This window comes from Chiloscyllium punctatum, chromosome 10 (assembly GCF_047496795.1).
Source record: "Chiloscyllium punctatum isolate Juve2018m chromosome 10, sChiPun1.3, whole genome shotgun sequence".
NCBI lineage: Eukaryota > Metazoa > Chordata > Chondrichthyes > Orectolobiformes > Hemiscylliidae > Chiloscyllium > Chiloscyllium punctatum.
In genome coordinates this window covers 7703910-7730030 of record NC_092748.1, presented here as the reverse complement: position 1 = coordinate 7730030, position 26121 = coordinate 7703910, and the positions used below count along the sequence as shown (strand labels likewise).

The 26121-nt window shown below is 41.2% G+C and overlaps 1 protein-coding gene across 10 annotated transcripts in view; it reads right to left on the bottom strand.

Moving 5' to 3' along the window:
- The window catches only part of LOC140481858 (NEDD8-conjugating enzyme UBE2F), a 366423-nt gene that overhangs the window by 207931 nt on the left and 132371 nt on the right, over nt 1–26121 (bottom strand). For 8 of the 10 annotated variants that reach the window (XR_011961625.1, XM_072578427.1, XM_072578424.1 and 5 more), the window contains one exon: nt 572–646. The exons of the other annotated variants lie outside the window; for them this stretch is intronic. Coding sequence is in view for 7 of the 8 variants with exons in the window: in XM_072578427.1 (XP_072434528.1) it covers nt 572–646 (75 nt within the window). In the remaining variant the exon portion in view is untranslated. The remainder of the gene's footprint in view (nt 1–571; nt 647–26121) is intronic. 10 annotated transcript variants of the gene reach the window in all.

Here is a 26121-nt window from a genome sequence, read left to right as displayed (position 1 = left end):
ATTACAACTCAAATGCTGCAGGAAATATTGTTAGGATATTGCTTTTTTTATCCAGGCAAGTTGCATGTTGCCATTTTCTTAGTAAATTAACATTCAATACATGTTGCTAGAATGACAAAAACAAAGTTTGAAGTAATTGGAAAAACTGAGCAAAACTCCTCTTTCAAGTTATCCAGGAAGTGCTCGGAGAGGTTGACAAGGGATAGCATGCAGGCATTAGTCACGCTGACATGCAGATATCTGTTTAAATACAAGTTTTTGAAAAGTACAAATACAAACAAAAGCTCAAAACAAAGCCTATTTTGTCCACTTATTTTTAGGGAAAGGGATGGGTCACAAGCAGAAAGAGTTAACAAACAAGCCAATTATTGGAAGAGACACAGGAGTACAGCTGAGTATAACCAGTCCTAGCAGTTTGGTCAATATACTGCAATGGATTGAGAAAACGGGAAATCAAAAAGATTCCTTGATATATAAATATTAACGAGGATATGGGATTGGCAACAAGTCACAGGGTTACTCATTCTACCTACAAGGTTTCATCACATGCAGGTTGGAAGATACGCTTCACCTTGGTCAGCAAATGAGAAGGTTTCCCAGCTATGTTTCTCAAAATGATTGACGTTTCCCTGTCCAGATAGGAATGCTTGGTGCAGGAAATAAAGAAAAAGAGAAATAAATCAGTGCAGTGATAAAATAAAGTTGAAGTGTGCAAGCATAGGATTAAAAAAAAAAGCAACCTAATCATATTGGAAAAGCAATTCAGCAGTAAACCACTTTTCTTTCAGGGAACAACAAATATATATTCCTCAAAGATTATATACATTCAAACATACATCCAAACAGAACAATACACAATGATAGAGTACCATGCCTATCTCCAGTGCAAGTTTCAAATCAGCCTCACATTTGGTCACAGAAATACTTTGGGATCATTGCTGAGTGTGGAATTCAGTCAAGCTGACTAGATAAACCCCAGCTCACACTGCCAGTTTTTAACTATTGGCTCCCTATCATTGTAAAGGTATCAGGATTACTATCACAAGCCCCTGGTTGTAAGTAAATTGAATGGAAACGAAGATTTAGTAGCTCTTCATGAATTTTGCAAACATTCTGTTGACAGGAATTTTGAGCTGGGGAATGGATGAACTCAATTTTAGTTACCTATCGCTAGCAAACATTGAGATATCAGGTGCAGGTCAGATTTTTCATAGTATAAAGTTTCTTTAATAAGGTGTGCAGCAGCATGGCAGTTATTACAGCAGACTAATAATAGAGAACTGAACAGCAGTTCAAATCCCATTGCGGTAATTTGAGAATCTAAACTCAGTTTCCCTTTTAAAAAGTCAGTACACACAACCTTGAAAGCTGGCAAATTGTTACAAAAAAACCCAACAGTTTCACTGATTTCTACACCCAAAGAAATCCACCGTCCTTACCTGCTCTGGTCTGTATTTGACTTCAATGCAAGAGCATCACCTTCTGAAGTTGCTGAGCAAGTCAGTCAGTTATATAAAAGTATTACCAGCAGCTCAATAGCAATGTCCAGTAATACCATCTTCTCGGGTCAAAACAAAACCCCACCCTAACCCAACAATAGCAACTATTCCAGTCTCTAAAACATTTCCATTCCTCACATCAGTTATCCTGTGAACTTGCATTAAGATTGCTAGCTTACTACCACATTTGGTATAATGTGTTTCGGTATTTTGTTTTAAAAAGTCTCCTTGGGCAGTCCTATACAGTACCTAGCCTCAGTGACAAGAAATATCATTTAGTCCAGTCTCAGGTCACAATGAAGCAGAAATAAATTCATTGCAGCAATAAATTGGAGCAATTTCAGAAACATTTCAGTTTTCCAAAAAAAAGTTGCAATTTAATTCGAAAATATAAATTGGTAGATACCATGCCAGCTTTCATTCCCTTTATAGGTCAACTGGCAAGGTTAACATCTAATCAAGACAAAGGAAACTTGGGTTTGATCTCTGTCCCATTTGGAGTTATTTGACCCCAGCTGAGGAGCTACAATTGGCCTCAACACATTTTCAAATGAACAATTACCACTTCAACAAGGTATAGAGAATCTGTGACAATTCATTCTTTGTCTGCCTTGGCCAGGCTATTTACAGAAGACACCACTCAAACATAGGATGATCATTTCAAAATGCAGTTGCCATCTAACTCCTTAAATCCAGTTCAGCTGCAAGACTGACATCTCTGGCAATGATGCACAAGTTGCCTATTGGTTTGGAATACAAAACCACAACAAGGGGAAGTTAAATTCATCCAAGAAATAACACAATACACAAACTATAGGCTGTCAAGACAATACTTGAACATATTCACACAAATCAGCCATTTATTTCCCTTTCATACCTCTGAAACCCTTTACAGCGACAAACAATTCCTACTGTAGCCTAACAAATTTACCATTACTTTTATTTTCAACAATGTTCATAAATAGAATCCCTCAACTTTGCAGACTTTATGTTTAATCACGTCTGAAGAAATACGCACATCCCTATCGAACTCTCTCACTACACCACTCCCACCTCTCCCAAACAATGATCTACTTATCGCTGTTCCAAAATAAAATGCATCTGCCACCTATATGACTTTCTGCACTGTTCCTGTTTGCAATGTCCCCAATTGGAAGACACCCTAATGGGTTTCTCACATCTAACTTCCAGATTATTTTACATAACTTGGAACAAGGGGAACAAGACTTCACAGACCAGATCACACCACCAGCCCACTAATCACAACTCAAAATGAAGAAAACATCTTTGCTTCCTGCCCAATTATCTTTCCATTCATGATAATTTTCCTGCTAACACAATGTTTTAATTTGTAGAAGTCTCTAAGTGGTTCTTCTTAAATTGCACAACCATTCCTTTTCACTAATTAATTTGATCAAATGCGATCTGCCCTTTACAAATTCATACTGATTGTTCCTGACTTAGCATGGTTTAAACATACATTAGTTTCAAGCTGCAATATGGACGTGACAAAGTTATCCACAATCCACCAGAGATTAACTATCTATTATTTCCAGCTTCAGTCCCTTTCCCTGCTCTTGAACACTAATGCAACATTCATTACCAAACAGACAATTTCCCATCTTGATGACTGAAAGATTGCTTAATCAACATTCACTTCTTTATTCAGGGTGGACCATCATCTGAGGACTTTCTTATTTACATTCCTATTAATTTCAATTGCTTTGTTTCAAATATTTGTCTACAATGGGGCTCTTCCAATATCTTCTGAGATACTTTTAAGTTTCACTTTCAACTTCTGCTAAAAGCTAAGGCAAAGTAGAAAGCATCTCCAACAGCTCCTCATTCTCAAGTATAAGAAAGTTCCTTTTATGTTTAAAGGTATGTTTTAAAGGTATCCCAGTTGTCCTTCAAATGATTCTTTTATTTATTTATCCCTTCATATTGGCTGTTAATCACTTCTCCTCTTCCTTCCTATATTAACATTTATCACTCAAAATCATGGTATCCCCGTCTGCTTTTAGAGATTCCCCTTCTTCCTCAGCTAACACCTACCACAGATGAACGTTAGACTTTTCTTTGGATGATGCCATTTCTTTTTTTACCCAGGACTTCAAAACTCTGCAACTACCTTCTTCATTCTTCCCCTAGGCCCTTTCATAAATGCCCGGGCAGCATTCGAATATATCCCTTTTAAAGTTAGCTTCTCACCTCTCCCTATTTTTTCTCGGTATGATGAGGTTTTTAAACCATGGGCCTTGGTCCCTCACTAAAGCTTCTTCAAACAAATACATTTTGTCCAAATTCTGACTTAGTAGAAAATGAACTGAACCTCAGTTCTCTCGGCCCAAAGCTTCACCGACTGTTTGTGCTTTGCATAACTACAAACATATTCCAAAACAGTACTCCCAGCCCCGGAGATTCCACCACTAAGTATATTAAAGGCTGCACAGAATTCAACAATCCCAACCAGAAAAGTTCAAGGATTGATCCTGACTGACACCTCGTTGGTTGACCTCAGCCAAACACTTCACTTTGAATGTATTCTTGGGCCAGGTAAACAGATCAAACGAGTAAGCATTCCCAGTAATGATAATTACCTAGAGATATCATGCTGCTTCAATTAGTCCAAATCTCCTAGCAAGACTTTTATCTTCCACCCTCAATAAACTAGAGGTAATACAAAACCTTGTGGCCCATATTCTAACTCACACCAAGTCCACCATACCCATTATTGGCGCACACAGATCTCCATTTGCTCTTGGTCCACTAACATGAAACTTTAAAAAGACGTTCATGTTCAAATCCCTACAGGATCTTTCCCTTCCACATTAAGTGGGGGTCTTGATAGACGGTGCTTAAGATTATGAGGGGCATGGATTCAGTGGATAGAAATCAGCTATCCTCCACAGTTGAAGGGTCAAGAACAAGGATGCAGAAGGTTTAAGAGGGCATTTGACCCATTTTATTTTCACCCAAAGGGTATTGGGGGTCTAGAATTCACTGCCTTGGAGGGGTATTGAGATGGGTAACCTCACGATCTTTAAAATGTACTTGGGATAAAAACTTGAAGCATCAAAACATTCAAGGCTATAGGCCTACTGCAGATGTGGAGAGAGAAGGGATGGCTTAGTGGTATTATCACTGGACTATTAATCCAGAGACCGAGATCATGTTCTAGGGACTAGGTTTCGAATCCTGCCATAGCAGATGGTGAAGTTTCAGTTTAAAAAAATCTGGAATTAAGTGTCTAATGATGACAGTGAATTCACTGTCGATTGTCAGGAAAAACTGGTTCACTAACGTCCTTTTGGAAAACGTTTCCTTTGCGGAAGGTAACTACCATCCTTACCTGGCCTGGCCTAGCCTACATGTGATTCCAGACTCTCAGCAACTTGGTTTACTCTGGGCAATTAGAGATGGACAACAAATGATGCCCTTATTCCTAGAACGAATAAAGAAAAACAGTGGACAAAGTGTAGCTAGTAGTATATTTTTCGTAGTACAGGCTCAATGCGCTGAGGGACCTCTTTGATACTGTATAATTCTATGATAAGTAAACTTAATTAGACCTAAATTCCCTTCTCCTCACTCATCCAATCCAAGAACTCAAACTTAAACTGGCCATTTGTGCCATGTACATTTTCCCTTCCCTTAAGATGCTTCTCAAAGACTATGTTTTGATTAAGCTTTCAGTCATAGACTCATATAGTCAGAGTCATCCAACACAGAAACAGACCCTTCGTGTTTGATGACTCTGGCTATCAGTCAGAATGAAAAATGTGGTGCTGGAAAAACACAGCAGGCCAGGCAAGCCCTTCTTCAGGACTTATGCCCGAAACGTCGATTCTCCCGCTCCTCGGATGCTGCCTGGCCTGCTGCGTTTTTCCAGCACCACATTTTTCAACTCTGGTACTCCAGCATCTGCAGTCCTCAGTTTCTCCTATGAGTCAGAATGTCCAACCAGGTTTCCCAAATTAAACTAGTCACATTTGCCTGCACTTGACTCATATCTCTCTAAGTATTTCCTTTTCATATTCCAAATGTCTTTAAAATGTTGCAACTGTACCTGCCTTGACCACTTAATTCCATGTAAGCACCATACTGTGTGAAAAAGTTGCCCCTCAGGTCCCTTTCAAATCTTTCCCCTCTCACCTTCAATCTATGCTTGCTAGTTTTGAATTGCCCTACCCTAGAGAAAAGGCCTTCACTATTTACCTTTCCTATGCCTCATGATTTTATAAATCTTTATACGGTCAACCCTCAACCTCTTACTCTCCAAGGAGAAAAGTCATAGCTTTTTGATTAGAGTAGATTCCCTATAGTGCGGAAACAGGCCCTATGGCCCAACCAGTCCACACCGACCCTCCGAAGAGTAACCCACCCAGACCCATTTCCCTCTGACTAATGCACTGAGCACTATGGGCAATTTACCATGGCTAATTCACATGACCTGCACGTCTTTTGGATTGTGGGAGGAAACCGGAGCACCTGGAGGAAACCCACACAGACATGGGGAGAATGTGCAAACTCCACACAGACAGTCACCCAAGGCTGAAAATCGAACTTGGGACCGTGGTGCTGTGAGGCAGCAGTGCTAATCACTGAGTCACCGTGCCACTTATCCTACCTCTTTTTTTTGTTAAGATTGCTTACAGTGTGGAAACAGGCCCTTCGGTCCAGCAAGTCCACACCGACCCTCTGAAGAGCAACCCACCCAGACCCATTCCCCTACATTTACCCCTTCACCTAACACTACCTAATTGGCAATTTAGCATGGCCAATTCACCTAACCTGCACATTTTTGGACTGTGGGAGGAAACCGGAGCACCTGGAGGAAACCCACACAGACATGGGGAGAATGTGCAAACTCCACACAGACAGAATTGAACCCTGGTCTCTGGTGCTGTGAGGCAGCAGTGCTAACCACTGTGCAACCGTGCCACCCATAACTCATAACTCACATCCTCCAGTCCTGGTAACATCCTTATAAATCTTTTCTGTACCCTTTCCAATTTAGTAATATCCTTCCTATAGCATGGCAACCAGAATTGTATGCAGTGGCCTCGCCATTGCCCCATGCAGCCACAACAGGATGACCCACATCCTATACTCAGTGCTCTAACCAATGAAGTCAAGCTTGCCAACAAGCTTCTTCACCACCTCTTCTATCTGTAACACCACTTTCAAGAAACTATATACCTGAACTCCTCAGTTTCTCTGACAATACTCTACAGGGCCCTATCGTTAACTGTGCAAGTCCTACTCTGGGTTGACTTATGAAAATGCAATACCCCACATTTATCTAAATTAAACTCCATCTGCTATTCCTTGGACCTTTGACCAGCTGATCAACATCCCTTTGAACTTATCCACTGTCCACTATAGCATGAATTTTGATATCATCTACAAACCTACTAACAATGCTTCCTATACTTTCATCCAAATAGTTTATATAGATAACAAACGGTTTCCTCCCACAGTCCAAAGATGTGCAGGTTAGGTGAATTGGCCATGCTAAATTGCCCGTAGTGTTAGGTAAGGGGTAAATGTAGGGGTATGGGTGGGTTGCGCTTCGGCGGGTCGGTGTGGACTTGTTGGGCCGAAGGGCCTGTTTCCACACTGTAAAGTAATCTAATCTAATCTAAAACAATGGACCCTGCATTGATCCCTGCAGAACACTGCTGGTTGCAGCCACCTGACGAAATCGTAACTCACTTGGTTCAATGTCATCTTTTGTCCAATTACTTTCCTGCAAACCAATTTGAAATGTTTTACCATATTAAAGATGCTATATCAACGTAATTTTTTGGATAAAATGTTAAGCATTGACTTTTATAGTTTCCAATTTGAAATAGTTAGTTGAAAGTTAGTATGAAGGCATACACACGCAACTTAGTTCTTTTGGCAAGGTTAACTAAGGGGAAGTGTCCCAGATTAACAAGAGAGGGCAGGTGCTATTGTAGCAAAATGAACAGAAAATAGAAAATTGTCCTTCATACACAAAGAATAAATGTAAGCAGCCAATTTTAATTTGTATAAACATAGTGTATTTCTTCAGAGAAGTTAAGATATCCCACGTCAGAAAGGAATGACAAACATTTGTTTCATGTTAATAGGTTTCCTTCATGATTACATGATTGCTGTCGCTTAGCAACAGTGGTGCTTCTCATGACTATTTTGAACTGAATTATCATACAGACCTGGGAGAACAATCTCTACTTACCCTGTCTTTCAGAAGAGACCTTGGGATTTGCTTCAAATTACATCTTTAAATCTCAATGGTAATAAAAAATGGAACATATACTGTGTCAATTAAGATGTTTTGTTTGCTCTGCAATGTTTATAAAAATATTAATTCACAGATTCAGGATTGGATTGTGTATTTTTAAAAATTTATTCACATTGCAACACCAACATGTAGTAAATTTGGTAATAGTACCATTGCCCCCTGACACAGTAAACTAATCAGTTAATGCTCTGCAGTAAAATTGGAAAGACATTCTCCATCGGCTAAAATGCTCACTTCGAGTCATCGAAATGTACAGCACAGAAATAGACCCTTTGGTCCAACTTGTCCATACCAACCAGATATCCCAACCCAATCTAGTCCCATTTGCTGGTACTTGGCCCATACCCCTCTAAACTGTTCCTATTCATGTACCCATCCAAATGCCTTTTCAATGTTCAGATTGTGCCAGCGTCCACCACTTCCTCTGGCAGCTCATTCCATACACGTACCATGCTCTGCATGAAAAAGTTGCCCCTTAGGTGCCTTTTACATCTTCCCCCTCTCACCCTGGACCTATGCCCTCTAGTTCTGGACTCCCTCACCCCAGGGAAAAGACTTTGTCTATTTACCCTATCTGTGCCTCTCATGATATTATAAACCTCTATAAGGTCACCCCTCACCCTCTTAACTCTCGAGGGAAAGCAATCCCCTGCCTATTCAGCTTCTCCTTATAGCTCAAATCCTCCAACCTTAGCAACATCCTTATAAATCTTTTCTGAAACATTCCAAATTTCACAACATCCTTTTAATAGGAAGGAGACCAGAATTGAACACAATATTCCAGAAGTGGCCGAACCAACTTCCTGTACAGCTGCAAAATGACCTAACTCCTATACTCAATACTCTGACCAATTAAGGAAAGCATACCAAATGTTTTCTTCACTTCCTGTCTACCATGCAACTCTACCTTCAAGATCTCTTTGTTCAGCAACACTCCCTAGGATCTTACCATTAAGTATATAGGTCCTGCTATGCAGCACCTTGCATTTATCTAAACTCCATCTGCCACTCCTCAGCCCACTGGCCCATCTGATCAAGATCCTGTTGTACTCTGAGGTAACCTTCTTCACTGACTACTATACCTCCAATTTTGGTGTCATCTGTAAACTTACTAACTATACCTCCTACAGTAACATCCAAATCATTATTGCAAATGATGAAAAATAGTGGACCAGGATCGATCCTTGTGGCACTCCACTGGTCACAGACCTCCAGTCTGAAAAGCAACCCTCCACCACCACCCTCTGTCTTCTACCTTCAAGCCAGTTCTGTATCCAATGGCTAGTTTTCCCTGTATTCCTGAGATCTAACCTTGCTAACCAGTCTCCCATGGGGAACATTGTCAAACGCCTTACTGAACTCCATATAGATCAAGTCTACTGCTCTGCCCCAATCAATCCTCTTACTTCTTCAGAAAACTCATCGTGAGACATGATTTCCCATGCAGAAAGTCATGCTATCTATAATCAGTCTTTGCCTTTCCAAATACATTAAATCCTGTCCCTCAGGATTCCCTCCGACACTTGCCCACCACCGATGTCAGGCTCACTGGTCTACAGTTTTTTCCTTACCACCTTTCTTAAACAGTGGCAACCTCCAGTCTTCTGGCACCTCACCTGTGACTATCAATGACACAGATATCTCAGTAAAGGCCCCAGCAATCGCTTCCCTAGCTTCCTACAGAATTTTAGTGTACACCTGATCAGGTCCTGGGAATTTATCCATTATTATGCATTTCAAGACATCCAGCACCTCCTCCTCTGTAATATGGATATTTTTCAAGATGTTACCATCTATTTCCCCACATTCTATATCTTCCATGTCCTTCTCCACAGTAAACACTGATGCAAAATACTCATTTAGTATCTCCCTCATCTTCTGCGGCTCCACACATGGGATGCCTTGCTGATCTTTGAGGGGCCCTACTCTCTCCCTAGTTACCCTCTTGTCCTTAATGCATCTGTAAAAATCCTTTTGGATTATCCTTAACCCTATTTGCCAAAGTTATCCCATGTCCCCTTTTTGCCCTCCTGATTTCCCTTTTAAGTATACTCAACTGCCTTTAAGGGCAGCACGGTGGCTCAGTGGGTAGCACTGCTTCCTCACAGCACCAGGATCCAAGGTTCAATTCCAGCCTCGAGTGACTGTCTGTGTGGAGTTTGCACATTCTCCCAGTGTCCGCGTGGGTTTCCTCCAGGTGCTCCGGTTTCCTCCCACAGTCCAAAGACGTGCAGGTCAGGTGAATTGGCCATGCTAAATTGTCCCATAGTGTTAGGTCAGAGGGAAATGGGTCTGGGTGGGTTACTCTTCGGAGGTCAGTGTGGACTGGTTGGGCCGAAGGGCCTGTTTCCACACTGTAGGAAATCTGTAGGGAATCTAATCTAATCTAAGGATTCTCTCGATCTCTCCTTTCTATATTTGACATATGCTTCCTTGTTTTTCTTAACCAAACCCTCATCCAATATTCACTACATCTACAGCCTTTCCTTTGACCCTAACAGGAATATACTTTCTCTAGACTCTCGTCATCTCATTTCTGAAGGATTCCCATTTTCCAGCCTGTGAAAATCTGCCCCAGTCAGCTTTTGAAAGTTCTTGCCTAATACCATCAAAATTAGCCTTCCTCCAATTTAGCACTTCAACTTTTAGATCTGGTCTATCCTTTTCCATCACTGTTTTAAAACTAATAGAATTATGGTCGCTGGCCCCAAAGTGCTCCCCCACTGACACCTGTGTCATCTGTCCTGCCATATTGCCCAAGAGTAGGTCAAGTTTTGCACCTTCTCTTGTAGGTACATCCACATATTGAATCAGAAAATTGTCTTGTAGCCCCCTAACATTTGGCCTCTGGCACTCATGCAATTCAATATTCAAGAAAATGTCGTACGGCATACTGAATAAGAATTGAGTTAAAATTAAAACAGACTCACTTGGGTAAGGTGGAACCTTATATTAAAAAGTTTGAATGGACCTAGTACCTTGGTTCTGAACAATGTTACAGCTTCAGTGGCTGAGAGCATTTGATTTTTAGCTTGTCACTGTGCAAATATGTGCCAGAACACATTCCTTACTACATTTTGGGCAGAGAAGCATATGCAAATGCATTCTTGGTACATTACTCTTATTATCTGGAATAGGGTGTGTACCCTATTTTGAAATGCCCACTGCCCTCCTCTGTCAAGGTGAGCTGATTAAATAGCCTTAGGATTCAGGAAGGAACACAGAATTGAAAAGTTGTGTAGAAGGTTGGTAAGGCCATACTTGGAATACTTTGCCATTCAATATTATGGCCTTCAATATTTCAGAAAACAATGTGGTGGCTTTGAAGGAGGAGCAAAACTCTACATGTAAATAAAACCTAAGGTATATAATTTATTAAGAAAGATTTTAGAAGGGTGTAACTTGTTTTCTAGAAAAAGAGAAAAGCTAATGGGTGATCTAATCAAGGGGTGTTTAAAATTATGAAAGGATTTGATAAGAGCATACTCAGAAGATGTTTCCACTTGTGTCTAAGACTAGAACCAGACGCCATAAATGTTAGATAGTTAGTAATAAATTCAATTGAGAATTCAAAAAAGCTTCTTTATGCAGAGAGTTGAAAATGTGGAACTCACTACCACAAGTATGAATATTTAAGAAGCACAAGGGAGAAAATAATAGAAGTCCATATTGAGGCAGTTAAATGAAGGAGGGTAAGAGGAAGTTCATCTGAAGTAAAACCACCACCATGGTCCACTTGAGCCAAATAAGCAGTTTCTATGCTGTAAATAAAGCACAACACTCAAGAAACTCAATACCATAAAAGAACAAAGCAGCTTGTTGATAAATGCCCTTTCCAACAACTTCAACATTCACTCCCTTCACCACTGATGCACTGAAACAACGTGTGCCATTGTCAAGATACACGACAGCAAGTCACTAAGGCTCCTTCGATAGCATCTTACATATCTGCAACCTCTACCAGCTAAAATAATAATAGGAGCGATGCACAGGAATAGATGCATCCTGAATGTGGAACGAGATCACCATGTTTGCACTTGCTGAATCGAAATTCTGGAACTCTCTTATTGGCATTGCTGTGCAGGTACCTACACACCAAAAACTGCATTGGTTCCAGAAGGGGGCTCACCACCAACTTCTCAGGGGAATCATGGATAGGCAATAAATACTAGTCCAGACACAATGCCCACAACTCATGAGTAACCTCTGAACAAACATACGGTCACATTTTTGTAATACACTACATATCAAAATCCCTAACAGGATTGTAATCCATATATAAGGATTGTAATGGCTCAAGGTGGCAGTTCACAACCACAAGGACAATTAGGAATGGGCCATCAATACTGACCCAGCCAGTAATGTCAACATCATGCAAACGAACTTTTAAAAAAATTGAAATGCTCCTTTCCCAACAAAAATTAATTTCAAGCAATGCATTGGCTGTATCAATACCAAATAGATCTTTGTGAAACGTTAGCTTGCATGCCTGATATCTCAGTACTATCAAGCTGGAGCACTGGAGGTTGAGGGGTGACCTTATAGAGGTTTATAAAATCATGAGGGGCATAGATAAGGTGAACAGCAAAAGTCCTTTTCCTAGGGTGGAGGAGTTCAAAACTAGGGGGCATATTTTTAAGGTGGACAAGAAAAATTTAAAAGGGTCCTGAAGGGCACTTAGGGTGGTTCATATGTGGAATGAACTGCCAGAGGGAAGTGGTGGATGCTGGTACAGTTACAATATTTAAAAGACATTTGCATAAGTTCATGAATAGTGAAAGTTTAGAAGGATATGGGCCAAACATAGGCAGATGGGACTAGTTTTGCTTGGGAAACTTAGTTGCCATGGACAAGTTGGAAAGAAGGGTCTGTTTCCATGCTGAATGACTCCAATACTCTAAGTATCTTGGAATAAATTTCAATCTAATGTTTTCACAGCAACTGGCTTGTTTATATTTCTTCAGAATTTATAATATCATCCCCCAATTTAAATCTAGTTTTTGGATATTCTCAGAATCTAAATGCTATGAGGATACTCTTCACCAGCTTAAACTAAAGCACTAGATGACTACAGGAGGAGACAATCTACTTGAAACATAATATTCCATATTAACGCAGTTAATCAGCACCAGTGCTTGGATAGTGTGACAGTGGGTAGGTGGAAACGGTCTTGTCTCCATTAGACTCAGAGTCACTAACATGACCCTATTATAACCTGTCTATCCAGACTTCAAGGTGTGTACCACCAAGGTGATGTACTGGTAAATTAAAACTTGCACTCTACTTGGAGAAAATAGAGAAGGTACATTAAGTGGAAGATTGCACACAGCAATTAGTGAATGGGTTTATTTCCACTATTCTGTTAAGTTTCGTAAACCTGAGCATTGCAAAATTTGTAAATTATAACTCAGCATACTTCACTAAGGAGTGGAGGAACTCCAACATCACTAGCAAAGTGTTTGAAAAGGCTTAAATTAGCTGCAAATAAGCATAAATCAAAATTACAGCTCTGACAATATGTATGGGGTACCCAACTAATCAGGCTGCAAAGATACTTCAAACTTGAAAGGTTTCTGATGGCAAAAATCACAATATCAACTGACTAATCATTGCTACCTTCATCGCAAGGACATTCACATCATCCTCAGCTGGTTAACAAACTGGAATGCTCGTTGCCATTTCAAATGCACCATTTCAATTGGTGAAATAGTTGTCAAAAACATTTGCGGTTTTCTTTTGTATAGTGGATCAACGGTTGTTCCTTCTGAGCCCTTGGTAAAGCCATGAACATTGTACTGCAGATCCAGGTACTTCTCAGAAATGGTCAATTTTCCATCAATGAACCAATCCGTAAGATTTACAAAACTGAGAGAGTATATAAGGGTTATAGTAGTTTGAGGTGGAAATCTAAACCAATTGTAATGTTCTTCTAAAAGCAAAACACCATGGATGCTAGAGATCTGAAACAGAAACAGCGTCCTGCAAAAACTCAGCAGGTCTGGCAAGATCTGTGAACTGCAAAACAGATTTGGGTTTTGAATCCAATCACTTCTTCGGAACTGGGACCTTTTTTTGAAGTGTCATTGAACTCAAAACATTAACTCTGTTGCTCCACAGATGCAGGGAAACCTGCTGAGCTTCTCCAGCAACTTTCTGTAATGTTCTTCTGTTTTTATTTTGGCTTGTTTGCTTTTTTATTAGAATTATCGAATGTACAACTAACAGTCAGCAGGAAGCTACGATTTCCTCAGCTCAATCACGGTCAGTTAACTTTGAAGTCTCAGTTGCTTTTTTGTCCTTAATAGTCTTTCCCATGTCTCCTAATTGCAAATATTGTCCTTCATTTACACCCTGTGCTTTGAGTCAAGAGCCTATCTCACTGTCCCATGTTTAATGTTCTGTTTCCCAAGTCTGTTTTTTCTGTGTCCCAGCCAAGGGTGTGCTACGATACTGACTTTTTTCCTCAATGACACAGCAGGGATCGTTTATAAAAATCAGCAAAGCCTTGTTCCCTTGGTGTGGGAACTTAAAGTATTTCAAATCAAATGGGGCACTTGCTAGTCCTGGATGAAAAAGTGCACCTCAGTGCATAAATGAAACAAATTATAAATGGAGACACTTCATAAAGGGTGCATCTGATTCTAAAATACACATTCAATGCTTTGAACCTGTTACTTTTAAGCTGTATAAATTTGTTATAAAATAATATTTAATGAGTCACTCAGAAATCATAGTGTGAATTTTTATTTTGATCTTGATCACCTTCAGATGTAAACTATTGCTGCTTCTATTCCATTTGAACGATGTAGATACATAAAAATCTAAACACCAGATCACCAGATTAGTCCTGGATCACTGCTTGTGACTGATCATTTGCAGTAAAGTTGCTTAGCTGAACATATAATAGAAAAAAGGCTGCCAGATACAATGCAAAGATTGCACTCCTCTTACCAGCAAAACCAGCTGAAGAACTTACCTTGAAAAATAAATTCAAAACTACTTAGTTAACAGAAGCTGAATGTGAGAAATTAGACACCAAACTAACGCTCAACAGGGATGATGAAATAAAAACAGAAAACGCTCGAGAAACTCAGCGGGTCTGGCATCGGGAAATCGTGGATGCGCTGGTGATTATTTTCCAGAGTTCAATAGAATCGGGGTCGGTTCCTGTGGATTGGAGGGCGGCTAATGTTGTGCCACTTTTTAAGAAGTGTGGGCGGGAGAAAGCAGGAAATTATAGACCAGTTAGTCTGACCTCAGTGGTGGGAAAGATGCTGGAGTCTATTATAAAGGATGAAATTACGGCACATCTGGATAATAGTAACAGGATAGGACAGAGTCAGCATGGATTTATGAAGGGGAAATCATGCTTGACTAATCTTCTTGAATTTTTTGAGGATGTAACTCGGAAGATGGACGAGGGAGATCCAGTGGATGTAGTGTACCTGGACTTTCAGAAAGCTTTTGATAAAGTCCCACACAAGAGGTTAGTGAGTAAAATTAGGGCGCACGGGATTGGGGGCAAAGTACTAGATTGGATAGAGAACTGGTTGGCTAATAGGAAACAAAGGGTAGTGATTAACGGCTCCATTTCGGAATGGCAGGCAGTGACCAGTGGGGTACCGCAGGGATCCGTGCTGGGACCGCAGCTTTTTACAATATATGTAAATGATATAGAAGATGGTATCAGCAATAACATTAGCAAATTTGCTGATGACACAAAGCTAGGTGGTAGGGTGAAATGTGATGAGGATGTTAGGGGATTACAGGGTGACCTGGACAAGTTAGGTGCGTGGGCAGATGCATGGCAGATGCAGTTTAATGTGGATAAATGTCTGGTTATCCACTTTGGTGGCAAGAACAGGAAGGCAGATTACTACCTCAATGGTATCAAATTAGGTAAAGGGGCTGTTCAGAGAGATCTGGGTGTTCTTGTCCACCAGTCAATGAAGGCAAGCATGCAGGTACAGCAGGTCGTGAAGAAGGCTAATAGCATGCTGGCCTTCATAACAAGAGGGATTGAGTATAGAAGCAAAGAGGTGCTTCTGCAGCTGTACAGGGCCCTGGTGAGACCACACCTGGAGTACTGTGTACAGTTCTGGTCTCCAAATTTGAGGAAAGACATTCTGGCTATTGAGGGAGTGCAGCGTAGGTTCACGAGGTCAATTCCTGGAATGGCAGGATTGCCTTACACGGAAAGACTGAAGCGATTGGGCTTGTATACCCTTGAGTTTAGAAGACTGAGAGGGGATCTGATTGAAACGTATAGGATTATGAAAGGACTGGACACTCTGGCAGGAGGGAACATATTTCCGTTGATGGGAGAGTGCCGAACCAGAGGACACAACTTAAAAATACGGGGTAGACCATTTAAGACAGAGATGAGGAGAAACTACTTCACCCAGAGTGTGGTGGTTGTGTGGAATGCTCTGCCCCAGAGGGCAGTGGAGGCCCAGTCTCTGGATTCATTTAAGAAAGAATTGGATAGAGCTCTTAAAGATAGTGGAGTCAAGGGGTATGGAGATAAGGCTGGAACAGGATACTGATTAGGAATGATCAGCCATGATCATATTGAATGGCGGTGCAGGCTCGAAGGGCAGAATGGCCTACTCCTGCATCTATTGTCTATTGTCTATATTGTCTATTATCTCTGGACAGAGTATCAGCATTAACATTTGAGTCCAAATGACTTCTTTGAAACAAAGAGATGATGGTGATGAAAAAAAAGAAATTCCTGGGAGAATTCAGCAGGTCTGGCAGCATCTCTAGAGAAAAAGAGTTAACATTTAGGTCCTATGACCTTTCTTCAGAACTGACTGTAGCTTGGAAACGGTTGATAGATATGCTGAAGATGAGATCAGGTGGGGGGGCGGGGGGAAGAGGATTAAATGATGGGTGAAGATGAAGCCCAGAGAGTGAGCAACAGTTGGACAGACAAAGGAATGGGTAAAGATCAGCCTGGGGGAATCCATAGCTGCGAATGGGACCATTGGGAGCTGACAATGGGATGGTTGGGGAAGCAGCCCATGTAACGACAAGCCCTGGTGCAAGGGGTTAGAAGGACATGGAAGATGCTCTTCAGGACCTAAAATTACTGAACTCTGTACGGAGTCCCAAGCGGAAATTGAGATACTGTTCGTCCAGCTTGTGCTGAGCTTCATGACAGCAGCATTCTGGAGACAGAAATGTTGGCCAGGGACATAGTGTGCTGAAGTGACAGGCAACATGAAGCTCAGGGTCATTATTGCGGACAGAATGTTGGTGTTCTTCAGAGTGGCTATCCAGTCTATGCTTTGTCTCCCCAGTGTAGAGGAGACCATATTGTCATAAGTGAATACAGTAGACTATATTAAGTAAATTGCAGCTCAGTTAGGAGGAAGGAAGTAAATGGGCAGGTGTTACACATTCTTTAATTGCATGGGAAGGTGCATTGGGGAGGTGTCAGGAGAAAAGAGGAGCAAACCAGGGTGTCCTGGAAGGAACAGACCCCACAGAAAGTTGACAAGGGAGGAAAGGGAAACAGAGCTGGTGGAAATGGCGGCTAATGATCCTTTGGAGGTGGATGCTAGGGGGATGGTAGGCATGAACAAGGTGGACCCTATCACTGCTGTGGGAGGAAAGAAAAGGGATGAAGGCCAAAGTGCAGGAGAGGGTCAGACTGGGCTGAGAACCCTGTCAACCAAGGTGCTGAGTAACCCTTGGTTGAGGAGGAAGTTGGACATTTCAGAGAACCCTATACAGAAGCTGGCGTCATTGGAAGAGGTTAGATGGAGATGGAGAATCTGAGAGAATGGAATAAAGTCTTTACTGGAAGCAGTGTATGAGGATGTATAATCAAGGTAACTGTAAGAATCGACAGATGTTTAGTGAATATTGGTGGTAATCTTATTCCCAAAAATAAAACAAAGATGTTGAATAGAAGGAAGGAGTCAGATGGACCAAATGTAGGTGAGAACAGGGTTGAAATTGGAAGCAAAATTGATAAACTTTCCCAAATCCGAATGAGAGCGTAAAGCAATGCCAATAATGTCATTAATGTACTGGAGAAAGAGTTGCGGAATAACTATCTACTGTGTACATTTTTTGTTTTTATTCAAGAATTGTTTCCTCTCATTGAAATTAATCTTATTCAAACATAGATGGTAGAAGGCATCAGCTTTATATGGGAGAGAAGAGGATAATTATTAATAGCATGTGCTATTCTCTACCACTGAGGCCAAATAATTTCTGCTATTTTCACCTCTAGGATCAGTGCATTAAGGTTATGGCATTTTCTTGCCACAAAACAACTCAACAAAGCAGGAGCAAAGAGGAAGCATGCATCATTGAGGTAAGGATGGCAGGAGATCCACCTATTCTCCGCTCTTCATTCATCCCAATTTGTCATCTGACTAAAACCAAATCTGGACAAAGAAATTTTTTAACAATGTGTTAAACTCCAATTTCTCTCACATACCAAAATTGTTAATGCCTGTTGGATACTTTGTTAGAATTTGGGGGATGGCAGTTACTTGCTGAACCCTGGAATTACCACAGGAGCATTGGAGCAGGGGTAGGTTAATTGACCCCTTGAGTCTTTACTGTTATTCTTGGTCATTGCTAATTATTCACGTCAATACCATTTTCCCACATTTTCCTCATATCTGAAGGATATAAACGGAGACAAGAGAGGAGGGGGGAGTTGTATTTTTGATTAAACAAAATATTACTACCGTAATCTGGTAAGATATTTCTGAGGGATCATCCAGTCAAACAATGAGTAGAAATTAGAAATAAGATGGGGATGTTCACCTCGATTTGAGTAAACTGTTCACAAGTGTAGAGATTAGGACAAGTGGGAGGCTTTCAAAGATGTGAGAGTTCAGAGGCATGATGTTCCTGTTACAGTGAAAGGTAATGCTGATAACAGTAGGGTACAATGGATGAATAAAAGATGTACAGGTTCTAGTCAAGAATAAAATAGAACTGTATATTATAATACGAACAGCAGAAATCAAATGAATCTCTTGAAATGTATAAGGAGCATAGGAACATTCTTAACAGGGAAATCAGGAAGGCAAAGAGGGGATATGAGATAGTCTTGGCAGATAAGGTTAAGCATAATCCAAAGGGATTCTACAAGTACATTATGAGCAAAAGAGCAACCACAGAGAGAATAGTATCCCTTAAAGATCAATGAGATCATTTATGTACTGAAGCTCAGGAAATGGGAGAGATGTTTAGTGAATATTTTGCATCAATGTTTACTGTGGAGAAAGAAATGGAGGCTGGAGAACTTGGGGAAATAAATATTGATGTTTTGAAAACAGTTCACATTACAGAAGATGAAGTGCTGGAGTTCTTAGAAAACAAAAGTGAGTAAATCTGTGGGTCTTAATCAAATGTATCCCAGTATGTCGTAGAGCTGAGGGGAGAAATCTAGAAACTATAGATCTGTGAGCCTGACATCAGTGATGGGTAAGTTGATGGAGGGAATTCTGAAAGATAGGATTTATGTGCATGTTGGAGAGGCAAGGACTGATCAGGGATTGTCAGTGTGGGTTTGTGCAAGGGAAATCTGTCTCACAAACATTTTTGATTTTTTTGAGCAAATAACCAAAAAGGATTGATGAGGGCAGAGTGGTAGATGTTGTTTACATGGACCTCAGCAAAGCCTTTGACAAGATTCTGCATGGTAGACTAATTGGTAAAAGTGGATCAAATGGGATTTTAGGGAGAGCTTGCGAATTGAATATTAAATTGACTTGATGGTAAGAGATAGAGGGTGATGGTGGAGGCTTGTTTCTCAGACTGGAGACCTCTAACTAGCGGTGTTCCACAGAGATCAGTACTGGGTCAACTTTTGTTTATCATTTATATAAACGATTTGGATGAGAGCATAACAGGCATAGTTAATAGGTTTGAAGATGAGACCAAAATTGGTGGTGTAGTCGACTATGAAGAATGTTCTCTAAGATTACAATAAGATCTTGAACAATTATGTCAGTGGGCTGAGTCGCAGCAGATGGAGTTTAGTTTGGATAAAGGAGGGGTATTGCATTTTGATAAAATACACAAGACAGGACTCATACAATTAATGGTAGCGCCCTGGGAGTGTTGTAGGTCAGAGGATTCTAGGGTTCAAGTATGTAATCCTTTGAAATTTGCACCTCAGGTAGACAGGGTGGTTAAGAAGGTTTTTAGCACACCTGCCTTTATTTATTAGACCTTTGAGTGTAGGAGTTGTGAAGTCATATTGAGGTTGCACAGGATGTTTGAGAGGTCTCTTCTGGAGTACTGTGCGCAGTTCTGGTTGCCCTGATATAGGAAGGATATTAAATTGGAGACAGATCAAAGATTTACCAGGGTATTGCATGGGAACAGAGGGCTGAGTAATAAAAATAGGCTGGAGAGAGTGGGACTTTTTTCATTGGAACATAGGAGGATGAGGGACGACTTTGTAGAGGTTTATATCATCATGAGGGGTATAGATGAGGTGAATAGCAAGTTTCCCTTCACTAGGGTGGGCGGGGAGGGGGGGTTCAAAACTAGGGGACATATTTTTAAGGTGAGAGAAGCAAGTTTTAAAAAAGGATGTGAGGAGCAATTTTTTTTTACACAGAGTATGTGGAATGAACTGACAGTGGAACTGGTGGATGTATGTACAGCTACAGAAAATCATTTGGATTTTTAAAGGCATTTCAATAAGTACATGAATAGGAAAGATTTGGAGGGATATGGGCCAAACGCAGGCAAGTGGGACTAGTTTAATGTGAGAAAATGGTTGCCGTGTGCTAGTTGAACTGAAGGGGTCAGTTTCCTTGCAGTATGACTATATGATTCTATATGATTAGATTAGATTAGATTCCCTACCGTGTGGAAACAGGCCCCTTGGCCCAACAAGTCCACACCGACCCTCCGAAGAGCAACCCACGCAGGCGCATTCCCCTACATTTACCCCTTCACCTAACACTACGGGCAATTTAGCGTGGCCAATTCACTTAACCTGCACGTCTTTGGACTGTGGGAGGAAACCTGTGCACCCAGAGGAAACCCATGTAGACACGGGGAGAATGTGCAAACTCCACACAGACAGTTGCCCGAGGCAGGAATTGAACCCAGGTCTCTGGTGCTGTGAGGCAGCAGTGCTAACCACTGTGCCACCCAAATCTCCTATTGGCATTAATATCTAGAAATCTAGTATCAAATCTACATAGATTTGCTACTAATCACCAAGCATTGCTGAAGAAATATGTAAACCCAGAACAGAATTTGGCTGTGACGTACTTGATGGACTGAGCCACGTGATTGCACTCAGTGGCTCATTTATTCATTTCAGTTGTGCTGTTCTTGAAGGCAATTCATTGGTTCATTGTCAGCTGATGCTTCATCCTGAGCTTTTTTTTGGCAGTTTTTCAGTGGAGGTTTATCATTACCCACTCTCAGAGGCAGAGCAAGGAGACATGTCAGATGTCTGCTTCATTCAGAATAGGAATTAAACCGGTTCTGGTGACATTATTCATAACCACACACTAGCCATGTAGTTAACTAAGTTAAGTGGCCTTCATTACAATTCATGAAAAATAGCCACTTCGGTAAACTGCCAGAGAATGAGTGCACTTATCAGATCCTTGCATAAGTTAACAGCAACCTTTCCATGACATCATACTATCTGCTAGAAATAAAAATTTAAGTTCATATGTGAAGAATGACTGGGTATAAGGAAGGGAAGGAGGAAGGGAGACAGAGCTAAGCCTGCAAAGGAAAGAACATCTAGCTTTATTGGAAATTACTAATAACTTGAGGCCTTTGGAAAAAAAATCAGAGATTGGCCCAGTCAATTCACTTCACCTCACAATTCAGCAGTTGATGGACTACTTAATTTTATGGAATATAGGATGAGCACTTCCCAAAACAGCCAGATTTTGGATGAGCACAGAATAGCGGCTCCCAGCAGCTAAATATAGTTCCTAGTGCTCAAACACTAATACATACTGGATTTAGTGTTGTGCAATTGAGGCAGACTTGATAAGGAAGCTTAAGTTGAAGGAACTCTTAGGAGGCAGTGATCACAATATGATTGAATTTACTCTGAAATTTGAGAGGAAGAACACAGAATCAGAGGACCCTAGCAGGAAAGACAGCAGAACAGCAATGGCAGGAGTTTCCAGGAGTAATTCAGGAGACACAGCAGAGATTCATCCCAAGGAAAAAGAAATATGGTACAGGGAGGATGAGGTAACCAAGGCTGACTCGGGAAGTCAGGGATAGAATAAAAACAAAACAAAGCATACAAGGTGACGAATGGCAGTGAGAAACCAGAGGTCTGGGAAGCTTACAAAGACTAAGAGAGGGCAACAAAAAAAAGAAATGAGGGAGGAGAAGATTAAATATGAGGGTAAGCTAGCCAGTAATATAAAGAAAGACTGTAAGAGCTTCTTTAGATATCTAAAGGGCAAAAGAGAGTCAAAAGTGGACTTTGGGCTGCTGGAAAATGATGCTGGAGAGATAGTGGGGAACAAGGAATAAATTCCTGGCTGAGGAACTGAATAATTACTTTGTGTCAGTCTTCACAGTAGAAAACTGAGTAATATCCTAAAAATTCAAAATAGTGAGGGGGCAGAACTGAGTATGGTGGCCATCACCAAGGAGATGGTGCTCGGAAAACTGAATGGCCTGAAGGTGGATAAATTGTTTGGACCAGATGGATGATACCCCAGAGTTCTAAGGAAGATAGCTGAAGAGATAGTGGGGGCAGTAGTGATCTTTCAAGAATCGCTAGAATCAGGGAGGGGGCCCCAGAAGACTGGAAAATCGCTAACGTGACACCTTGGTTTAAAAAGAGAGCAAGGCAAAAGACAGAAAATTACAAAATGATTAGCCTAATCTCAGTCGTGAGTAAGATCCTGGAATTCATTGTGAAGGATGAGATTTCTGAATACTTGGAAGTGTAGGTCAAATAAGGCACAGTTAACATTGTTTCATCATGGGGAGGTCATGCCTGACAAATCTGCTAGACTTCTTTGAGGAAGTAACAAGCAGGTTAGACCAAGGAGAACCAGTGGATGTTATATATCTGGACTTCAAGAAGGTCTTTGACAAGGTGCTGCACAGGAGGCTGCTGAGTAAGATAAGGGCCCATGGTGTCAGAGGCAAGGTGCTAATATAGATAGAAGCTTGGTTGCCTGGCAGGAAGCAGAGAGTGGGGATAAAAGGGTCCTTCTCAGGATGACAGCTGATGACAAGTGGTGTTTCGCAAGACTCCATGTTAAGACCACAACTTTTCACTTTATACATTAATGATCTAGATGAAGGAACTAAGTGCATTCTGGTTAACTTTGCAGATGATACAAAGCTAGGTAGAGGAACGGTCGAATTGAGATGGCAGGGAGGCTGCAGAAGGATTTGGACAGGTGAGGAGAGTGGGCAAAGAAGTGGCAGATGAAGTACAATGTGGGAAGGTGTCAGATCATGCACTTTGGTCAGAAGAATAGAGGCATGGATTATTTTTTAAAAATGGAGAGAAATTTCAGAAGTCTGAAGTGCAAAGAGACTTGGGAGTTCTAGTCCAGGATTCTCTCAAGGTAAAATTGCAGGTTGAGTCAATAGTTAGGAAGGCAAATGCAATGGTTGTATTTATTTTGAGAGGACTTGAATCTAAAAGCAGAGATGTACTTCTAAAGTCCTGTTAGGCTCTGGTCTGATTACATTTGGAGTATTGTGCACAGTTTTGGGTGCCATATCTCAGAAAGATGTACTGGCCCTTGAGCGTGTTCAGAGGAGGTTCACAAGAATGATCTCAGGAATGAAAAGCTTAACATATGAGGAACGTTTGAGGACTCTGGGTTTTATACTCGATGGACTTTATGAGGAGGAGGGGGGAATCTAATTAAAACATACAGAATAACGAATGGCCTGAATAGAGTAGATGAGAAGCAGATATTGAGAAGCTGTTTCCATTGGTAGGAGAGACTAGGACCTGGGAGCACAACCTTAGGGGAAGGAAAGACCTTTTAGAATGGAGATAAGGAGAAACATCTTCAGCCAGAGAGTGGTGAAGTTATGGAGTTCATTACCACAGAAGGTTGTGGAGGCCAAGTTATTGAATATATTTAAGACTGAGATAGATAGGCTCTTGAGTCTCAAGGGGATCAAGGGTTATGGGGAGAAAGTGGGAGAATGGGGTTGAGAAACCTATCAGCCACGATTGTATGGTAGAGCAGACTCAATGGGCTAAATGGCCTAATTTCTGCTATGTCTTATTGCCTTGTATCTACTCTACACAGACATTTATAATTCCTATAACAGGATAACCAGAACTGCACACAGCACTTTATAAGAAGCGTACAACCTCAACATAATGTCCCAACTCCTATACTCAAAGGTCTGAGCAATCCAGCCATTTAAAGTTTCCAAGGAAGCACTTTTACACCAAAGTTGTAAACCTTTTCTTCAGGTGCTGATTTATGGCTACTTGTCAAAGATTTCTTTAGATAAATCTAGCTCCACTCAAATTGTAAAACTACAAAAAATGAGTGAATATTTTCCAATAAAAAACATGGCTTTATGCATGGGAAATCATGTCTCACAAACTTGATTGAGCTTTTTGAAGAAGTAACAAAGAGGATTGATGAGGGCAGAGCGGTAGATGTGATCTATAAGGACTTCAGTAAGGCATTCGAAAAGATTCCCCATGGGAGACTGGTTAGCAAAGTTAGATCTCACTGAATAGAGGGAGAACTAGCCATTTGGATACAGAACTGGCTCAAAGGTAGATGACAGAGGGTGGTGGTGGAGGGTTGTTTTTCAGACTGGAGGCCTGTGACCAGTGGAGTGCCACAAGGATCGGTGCTGGGTCCTCTACTTTTTGTCACTTACATAAATGATTTGGATGTGAGCATAAGATGTACAGTTAGTAAGTTTGCAGATGACACCAAAATTGGAGTTGTAGTGGACAGGGAAGAATGTTACCTCCGATTATAACAGGATCTTGACCAGATGGTCCAATGTGCCGAGAAGTGGCAGACTGAGTTTAATTCAGACAAATGTGAGATGTTGCATTTTGGGAAAGCAAATCTTAGCAGGACGTGTACACTTAAATGGTAAGGTCCTAGGGAGTGTTGCTGAACAAAGAGACCTTGGAGTTCAGGTTCATAGCTCCTTGAATGTGGAGTCGCAGGTGGATAGGACAGTGAAGGCGGTATGCTTTCTTTTATTGGTTAGAGAATGGAGTACAGTAGCTGGGGGGTCATCATGTTGCGGATGTACAGGACATTGGTTAGGCCACTGTTGGAATATTGTGTGCAATTCTAGTCTCCTTTCTATTGGAGAGATGTTGTGAAACCTGAAAGGGTTCAGAAAAGATTTACAAGGATGTTGCCAGAGTTGGAGGATTTGAGCTATAGGGAGAGGCTGAACAGGCTGGGGCTGTTTTCCCTGGAGCGTCAGAGGCTGAGGGGTGACCTTATAGAGGTTTACAAAATCATGAGGAGCATGGATAGGGTAAATAGGCAAAGTCTTTTCCCTGGGGTTGGGGAGGCCAGAACTAGAGGGCATAGGCTTAGAGTGAGAGGGGAAAGATATAAAAGGGACCTAAGGAGCAACCTTTTCACACAGAGGGTGGTATGTGTATGGAATGAGCTGCCAGAGGAAGTGGTGGAGGCTGGTACAATTGCAACATTTAAAAGGCATTTGGATGGGTATATGAATAGGAAGGGTTTGGAGGGATATGGGCCGGGTGCTGGCAGGTGGGACTAGATCGGGTTGGGATATCTGGTCGGCATGGACAGGTTGGACCGAAGGGTCTGTTTCTATGCTGTACATCTCTATGACTCTATAAAAGAAAGACACTGTTTGCACGAGCACCATGCTTTTCCCTATTTACATAAACTGAAGCATTTTCAACAGCAAATATCAAAACGAGCTTCTATGGAATAAACAAAAGGGGCCCATCTGGCCTTGGAAATAAAATACTGCTACCAATGAAATAGCTGCATCCAGAAGGGCATTTATTCCATTTTCTTCTCACCATTCACCTCAAAAGGCAATCACAGAGTCACAGTACACAAACAGACCCCCTCGGTCCCACCAGTCCGTACAGACCAAAATCTCAAACTAAATTGGACCCACTTGCCTGCAATTGACCCGTTTCCCTCCAAACAATTCTTACTCGTGTACTTTAAATGTTGTAACTGACCCACATTCACCACTTCCTCTGGAAGTTCATTCCATGAACAGACCACTGTCTGTGTGAAGAAATTGCCCCTCATGTCCTTTTTAAATGTTTCTATTCTCACTTTAAAAATATGCTCCCAAGACTTGAAACTCTTCAAGGGAAAAGGCACCTGCCAG